The sequence below is a fragment of the Propithecus coquereli genome, unplaced genomic scaffold (genome assembly GCF_000956105.1).
Source record: "Propithecus coquereli isolate 6110/MARCELLA unplaced genomic scaffold, Pcoq_1.0 Scaffold209, whole genome shotgun sequence".
NCBI lineage: Eukaryota > Metazoa > Chordata > Mammalia > Primates > Indriidae > Propithecus > Propithecus coquereli.
The window spans coordinates 360,724-368,917 of record NW_012145967.1 but is presented as its reverse complement, the minus strand read 5'-3'; the positions used below and the strand labels follow the sequence as shown (position 1 = coordinate 368,917).

Genomic DNA, 8,194 nt, shown 5'->3' with positions numbered 1-8,194 from the left:
CTCTTGCTCAGGCTGGTTTCAAATGCCTGAGCTCAAGCAATCCACCCGCCTCGGCCTCCCAGAGTGCTAGGATTATAGGCGTGAGCCACCGCACCCAGCCAGGACATTGTTTTTAACTGAACTTTTCCTCTGGAAGAATTTTGCTTAACCTCAATCCATGTGTATGGTTTCTGGGCCTGTTTTTCCTCCCTCCAGGCCACTTCCCCACACCAGTCCCAGCAGTCCACTGTGGATGTCGGCCAGCTCCACGACCCTCAGGCCTATGCCCAGCATGCCATCCAAGTGCAGCACATCCAGGTCAGCGAGCCCCCTGCCTCCACCCCGCCATCATCCCAGGTACACTTCTCCATGGACTGTTCAGAGACGTTAATATGGCCTCAGGGACTGTGAGAGTTAGTAAGAGTCAAGACATTACCTTCAAACCTAGTCTCCTCGACTATTAAGATATCATTATTTTTGGACCTTAATTAAAGAGTCTTACCTTTGCCTCCAGTTTTTATATTGGTATTGTAGACACATTTACGTTAGGTTATTAGCTTTGCCTGTCTAGATAGAGCCCTGTGATTATGATATCCTAGAAATAACACTGGCTTTTGCTTCCCATTCTGAATGCAATTGCTAAGTTGCTTCTCTGATTTGGAACAGTGGCTTTGTGGAGTATTGTTGTATTATATTACTGTGTTTGTATGATTGAGTCTGTTATTGAAATATGTAGACAAGTCATGGGAGTTCGGAGAGGGAGAGATGATGTTTATCAGGGGATTTTTGTAGAAGTAGTAGTCTTTGAATTAGGTCTCGAAGGAGGGGTACGATTCAGGGAAGGCATTGTGATCTGAGTAAGCTCACTGTAAGTAAAGACACAGATGGGAAATCGTGGTATGTTTATAGAAAACTGAGTTCCTCTGTTTAGATTACTAACGGGAAATGATGTTTGGGAAGAAAGTTGGAAAGGCAGTTTGGAGCCGGACTACGGAGGGCCTTGCATGGCAGGCTGGGGAGCATGGGCCTCAACCTGTAAGGAGTTAGCTTTGTAACATAGACACGTTATTTCACCTCTCAATTTTTTTAACCTTATATAATGTAGGTAATTATACTTTCATTCATTTCTCTAACAAGTTTATAATTAAAATTAATTTTTGGATACTTTTATAGATAGTCCTTTGAAAATAAATTAGAGTTCATAACTATGAACTCTAAACATTTCATTAATCTATTCTTATTTAAAATGTTATTTTAATAATAGCAGTGATACTTTCAGTGTTATCGTTCATACTAGTCTGATTTAGTTCCTTCATTTGTTTGCGAGTCTTAACTATATTGGAATGTCGCAATTCTCTGCTCTTGCTTTCTCTTTCTCCCCAGGTAGCTGGGCAGCCCTTGAGCCCCTCTGCCCAGCAGTCCCAGCAGGGCCTCAGCCCCTCCCACATGCAAGGCAGCGCTTCCACACAAGGGCAGGCTCTGCAACCGCAGCAGCAGCAGAACTCCTCCGTGCAGCACACGTACCTGCCCAATGCCTGGAATTCCTTCCGTGGCTACTGTGAGTAAGAAGAAAGGGGACGACGCTGTCTAGGTCATGGGTGAGGGATCTCCAGCCATGTGTCATAATTTCCTCAGCTTTATGATAGATTTTTGGATTAAAGTATCAGTTGGCCATTGTCTACACTCTGTAGTGCATGTACTTGAATGAGTTTCATAATAAAATTCAAGGCAGTCCTCTGATTTCAGAGAGCCACCTTGATACGGCATTTTCTGAAACATTAGGTATATTGCTGGATGAAGCATAGGTAGGTAACTTAAACAGCAGAATAGATGGATATAGGATATGTTGATGGTAATGATTTATCCCTTCCACCAATATTTATTGAATGTGTATTATCAATCACTGTACTAAACCCTGGCTATACCAAGATTAATATTGACGTTAATATCAGTAACACTACACAATATAATAATGTTAGCCAGCTTTCATTAAGCTCTTACTACATGCCAGGAATGATTCTAAACCATACACATCACATTCAGTATTCCTAACAATTTATGAGATAAGTACAGTCGTTATTTGTATTTTATAGATAAAGCAATTTCGACACACTAACTTGTCCAAGAAATGAAGCTAGTAAATGGAGGATTGGCACCCAGGCAGTCTAGCTCCAGAGTTTATACTCTAAACCACCCTCTGTGCTGTCTTTCCTCCAAAGATAGTCTTTGGTTCAAAGAGATTACAATCTAATGGAGGAGCCAGGTAGATGAGTAGTTGATTCCAAGGCCCGGAGATTAGCACTACAGAGGCAGTAAGAGGCTGGCTGCCAGAGGTCAGAGCAGGTGAACATCTTGGTGAAGATGACAGCTTTGGGTGTGGGCTGGGAAGCGTGAGACCTTTATCATTAAAGATATGGAAGGAACAGGGATAGAGTCTATGTTATAGTTAGTTAGACCTCAGTGGTAGCAACTAGGAGGAATAGGGGCTGAGACAGGAGAAGATCAGTGTCGATCTTTCCCCTACTGTTGATCTCTTTTTCTGGGCCTGTCTCTGTCATGATTGATTCCTGGCTGTGTTACTTGGATTTGCTGTAGAGTCAGGCTCAAGCTCCACCACCTTGTTATTTTTACAGTCTATTCTCTTAAGCCTTGGTGGTCGTAATGAGGGCTGAGTCTAGTTTCCAGTCGGGGCAGGTCTCTTGCTCATAGTAAGTACTGGTAGAATCCAGGTAACCAGATTGACCTTTACTGTAACTCCTGTGAAAGAAAGCAGAGTGACGCAGATACCATAGTAATGATAGTAGCAGTTATCATTCTAACCTGGAGAAAAGATTCCAGAACTGAAATTTTTTATTAGCAAAAAAGGCAAAAATATATGAAAGTGGGGAGAATAGTACAATGAGCCCCCTATACCCATTATCCAGGTTCAACAATTACCAGCTCATGCCTAACCTTGTCTCTAGGCCCCCATCATAATGAGCCATCCTATCACCTCATCTGTAAATAGTTTAGTTTGTCTCTCTAAAAGAAACATTATCTTTAAAAACACAACTCTACACATTATCACAGCACGACATTATCACGCCTAAAAAGAAATGACAATAATTATTTAATATCCTCAAATAGACTTCAAATACCTGGTGTTCGTATTTCCGTGATGTCTCAGAAATTGACCTTCAGTAGTTGGTTTGTTCATATTGAATTCCGGATATAGGCCATACGTTGCAGTTGATTATGTCTTTTGAATTTCTTTCAATGTATGTATTCACTTTCTCTCTTAAGTTGCAATTTCTGCATTGAGAAAACTGGGTCATTTGTCCTGTTGAGTTTCCCACATTTTTGATTTTGCCGGTGGCATCCCCATGTTACCATTTAACCTGCTTTCTTCTGTCCCTTTTATTTCCTGTAGACTGGCAATTAGATCTAGAAGCTTGATCAGGTTTAGTTTTTTCAACCCAAGATACTTCATGGTGTGTGTACTTCCATCAGTAGGCTCATAATGTCCAGTGTCTCTCCTTTTGTGATGTTAGGAGCCATGGATGTTTATTCCTTAGCTCCATTATTTCATTAGGGTTTGCAAAGTTGTGATATTCTGATTCTATCATTTTTATTCATTAATTAGCTAGAAAACTGTTATAAAGAAAAAAATTGTACTTTACTCGGCTGCTCTGAGGTACAGTTTGTACAGGAAAGGCAGGATAAATGCTTTAAACACCTGATTCATTTTCTTTCTTTATCAGTTTTCAAAAAAATGAGTTGGTTTTGTAGTGTTCTCCAGGGTGACCAATGAGGCGTGTGTATGCGTCTGTCTTAGTGTCGCTCTGTACTCATGTGTTTCAGCACATGGCATGTTTCAGCCTGTTGCAGTTGTTATCCTTACTGATGCTCACATTATCCCAACTTTGGCTAGTGGGAGCCTCTTCAGACTGGCTCCTGCGTCTTTCCCACGTGACCCTGTACCCTTCACATCGTCTTGTATGCTGATGAGACACAATGTTCCGTGCTTGTCTTACACCTTTTCTGCCCACGTCTGGAATCAGCCATTTTTCCAAGGAACTTCCATTCCTTTTAGTAGGAAATATTATTTAGAGATTATTAATAGGACACTAGGGTGAACTTTGTTTTTAATTTTGTTTAATAACAGTTGTGGTTAAATAAAATTCAAGTTGGATTAAATCGTGATTGCTAGCCAACTGTGGGTACATTTTGAATAATACGAAAGATAAAAATATTGAGCTAAAAGATAAATCTTTGTAATTTATTTCAAAGTTTTAAAAAAATCTTTGCATATTTATCTTTATGAATATTCAGAAGCCACATTTGAGGGAGGTTGCATTGATTGTCTCTGATACTTGGTGGCTGTGTACCAGCTTCTTCTCATATGATCAGTTCTCATCAGAGATACTTTTGCTATCGAGAAATCACATCATTGTAGGACTCTCACAGCCGGCAACTCCATGGAACGTGCCTCAGTGGGGAATGTGTCCCCTGGTGTTAGGTATTTGTTTTTAGAACTTGTATTTAAATCTGAGACCATTGAAGTGTGGATATTTCCTGTTTTTCAGCATCTGAGATTCAAATGATGACACTTCCCCCAGGTCAGTTTGTGATCACAGATAGTGGTGTGGCAACTCCAGTTACGGCTGGCCAAGTGAAGGCGGTGACTCCGGTAAGCTGTGTTGCTCCGTCGGGTTTTTCCTATCCATCCTGTGATGCGATATTATAACCCTTATTGCTATTTATTTTTTAATGATGGGTTTACTCTGTTTTCTCACAATAGATGATGAATTCCTTGAAAGCTGAGCCTTGATCTTTATCACTTTATCTTCAATGCCCTGCCCAGGAGGCTGGGATATGCCACATGCTCAATAAATGTCTATTTAATTAATAACTAATGATTCTAGATCCATCCCTGTAAGCACCTTTTTATATGCTTCTTGGAAAGATTACAGATCTTCAAGGCTATTGGTCCTCAACTGGATTGGGAGAGAATAATATAATGAATCAATCACAGAGCTATTTTAAACAACTTGCCCACCCCAGGGTGAAAAACATTGCCATAAGTTCTCTCGTTATATTTAAGTTGGGCAGATACAATGTTGCTTGTATCTACCGCCTCTGTTTTTGTCTTCACTGTGTAGAGATCGTCCGGCATCTCTACCAGGGTCACTGCACAACGAAGAATGCTCCAGACCACAATCTCAGGCTGAAGGAGGAGGAGAGACTCTTCATTTCAAAGAGCTCTCGAACCTTTCCAAATCTCCGTATTTATTGTAGGGAAAGGCATGTGTGTACAGTAGAGAACATATAGATAAAATCTTTGGTGTCATATAGTAAGCATATTGTTCTACACAAGTCTATTCAGTGATATACATTAAACTTATAATTATCTTGTTATTTCCTTGTTCCTTAAGGCCATAAAGAAAAGGGCAGGGACCCAGCATCAGCCACGCCTCCGTACATTCCAAAGCCTGCTGCGTGCAGCCGGCTGGTAACGATCATATCCCAAGTCCTGTTTGCAGGACTGCCAGATGTCCGCCTTTCTCACAGTCCCTTCACCCAGGCCTTTATGCCCTCTGTAACATCCTCTACACACTGGTTTGTTCTGGCCTATCTCTAAGTATTAGAAGACAGAGTACCTAAATTTGAATTTAGAAAAATACTCTAGTATCAGTAAGTTTTGGAGGTCTAATGTACAGCATGGTGACTATAGTTAATAAAAATCTATTGTATACTTGAAATTGTTAAGAGAGTCGATCCTAAGTGTTCTCACTACAAAAAAATGGTAAGTTTGTGGGGTGATGGCTATGTTAATTAGATTAGAGGCCTCAGAGGGTACCAAGGTAATCTGGTGGCTTCAAAAACCTGATTTTTGGCCAGGCGCGGTGGCTCATGCCTGTAATCCTAGCATTCTGGGAGGCTGAGGCGGGAGGGATCGCTTGAGGCAGGAATTTGAGACCAGCCTCAGGAAGAGCAAGACCCCGTCTCTACTAAAAATAGAAAACACTTAGCTGGGCAACTAAAACTAGAAAATTTAGCCGGGCATCGTGGTGTGGGCCTGTAGTCCTAGCTACTTGGGAGGCTCAGACAGGAGGATCGCTTGAGCCCAGGAGTTCGAGGTTGCTGTGAGCCAGGCTGATGCCACGGCACTCTAGCTCAGGCAATAGAGCGAGACTCTGTCTGAAAACAAAAAACAAAAAACTCACAAAACCTGATTTTTTAAAAAAGCATACTGAGAGTTCACCCATTTCTTAGCACGCAAGATCACATTAACTAGACTTAGGAGAGATGTACAGATCCAGAGTAAGGGTACCAATTGTCAGTGAAAAGAATAAGTGACGTAAAATGGAGTCATCACATTGGCATGACCAGGGAAGTTTTTGCTTCCTGTAGGGTCCATTCATTGACTTTTACCTTTCTCTGGCCACGAGCTCATTCAAGAAGCTGATTATAGTCAAGGAGATTTCCCTGACCCAGCCATGATGTACATATGCACAAATTTAATGTACACTTTTGGGGGTTCTTGGACCCTAGGTTGAGAACAGTCCCCCCCCCCCACTAATGGAAGTCCCACATGGGAAATCAGAAAGTTGCTTGGCGGGCATGGACTCAGAACATGTGGCCCTGGGTGAATCAAATGGGTGTTTGGCTCTGGCTTTTTCTCTGGGCAGGGCTTGGAAAGGCTACTGCCTGAGTGCCCCTGCTGAGTTCTGTTTTCCTCTGCTTCTTCACTGACCAGTCCCCCTTCTGACTGACACGTTCTTTCTTTAAAAACGTTAACAAAATTGCCAGCCACAAGTCTGTGAAGAAGTTTTCATGATCAAAGGAAAAATGAGAAAAAATAAAGACAATGTGTAAGTTTTCATAAAGCTAAATTTACTCAATGTAAGGGGTTTTATTCTAAGATTGTGTTGTTCTTATGCTCTTGAGTGTTAAAATGCCTATTTGATGGTAGCATATTTTAAATGATCTTACTTGGCAAAATATAATTCGGGGGCTATTTTTTGTTTTTAATTTTGCTCATCTTTGAAATTCTGAAGTCTGGAAGCCACTGATCTCGACTACCTTTCTTAAGGGCCATTCTGCCCCTTTAGGGAGACTTTAAATATCTCTTCTTTGATCCATTCTGTATTATTCTTAAGATGTAATTGACAGATAGCAGTCTTTTCCAAATTTCTAAATTCTTAGGAGCAGTATAATGGCACATGTGTCTTTGCCACATATGTTACCACCATGATGCACTTTTCTGTATCTGAAGTTCTTCACTATATCATTTGGTAAAGCAGCTAAGGTGCTCCCTTGTGGTGCTGACCCTCGCAGTCAGTGGGCGCGACTGATCCGTGATCCATCCTCTCTAAAGGCCCCAGTTGAAGCATCTGTCGTAGGTTCCTATCTTGAGGTCCCTTATGAAATTTCTTGGCATGTCCCCTTCTCTTCTCCCCCAGTAGCTCCACATTCCCTTTTAGACCCCATGTTTTTAAAGACCCTTTTCTTCCCACTATAGGGTCATTATGTATTATCAGAAAGTCAGCCAGAATTGGAGGAAAAGCAAACGTCTGCCCTCTCCGGTGGAGTGCAGGTTCAGCCATCTGCACATAGTGACTCCTTGGACTCCCAGACCACCAGCCAACCACAGACCACACAGTACATCATCACCACCACCACCAACGGGAATGGAAGCAGCGAAGTACATATTACTAAACCGTAACTTTCGTCCTTGAGCTAGAATCAAGCAGTCACATCATGTCTTTTCTCATTCATAAATCCGAAAGCTTATGACACTTAGAACTCTTTTTTAAGATTTATTATTCACTCAAGAGTTTGGAAACTACAGTTTTGGCACTCATACATACATCGGGGTTTATTTTGCCAAGGTCATCTTTACCAAATTGACTCTTCAGACTCTAAAGGTTTTTGCCATGGAACGGAGATCTTTCAGGGGAAAGTAGATTTCAAGATGGAGAAAATTTGCCTGGCTCTTGAGTTGGTTTCTTAGCACAATGATAAGCCTTACTTTTCCTTTGTGGAAATATTCGGTGGCAAAATATATTCATACCAAAGGTGGAGAAAGGACATGCCAAGTCCATGGTTACTGGACTTTGAATTCCGAGCCATGGCACCAAAGGAGAAGGGACGTTTTGTGGGTGTGCATTAGGTCAGAACTGCTTTATCTTGCGAGTTTGAATTTTTAATAATTTAACAAAGGGATCCTGTT

General features: G+C 41.4%; 1 protein-coding gene across 1 annotated transcript in view; it reads left to right on the top strand.

Annotated features, from left to right (window-relative positions):
• Positions 1-7,687, top strand: part of PRDM10 (PR domain containing 10) — a 67,685-nt gene extending 59,998 nt beyond the window's left edge. The window contains exons 16-19 of the mRNA XM_012644271.1: positions 196-336; positions 1,363-1,537; positions 4,545-4,648; positions 7,484-7,687. Coding sequence (XP_012499725.1) covers positions 196-336; positions 1,363-1,537; positions 4,545-4,648; positions 7,484-7,687 — 624 coding nt within the window. The remainder of the gene's footprint in view (positions 1-195; positions 337-1,362; positions 1,538-4,544; positions 4,649-7,483) is intronic.
• Positions 7,688-8,194: the final 507 nt, after the last annotated feature.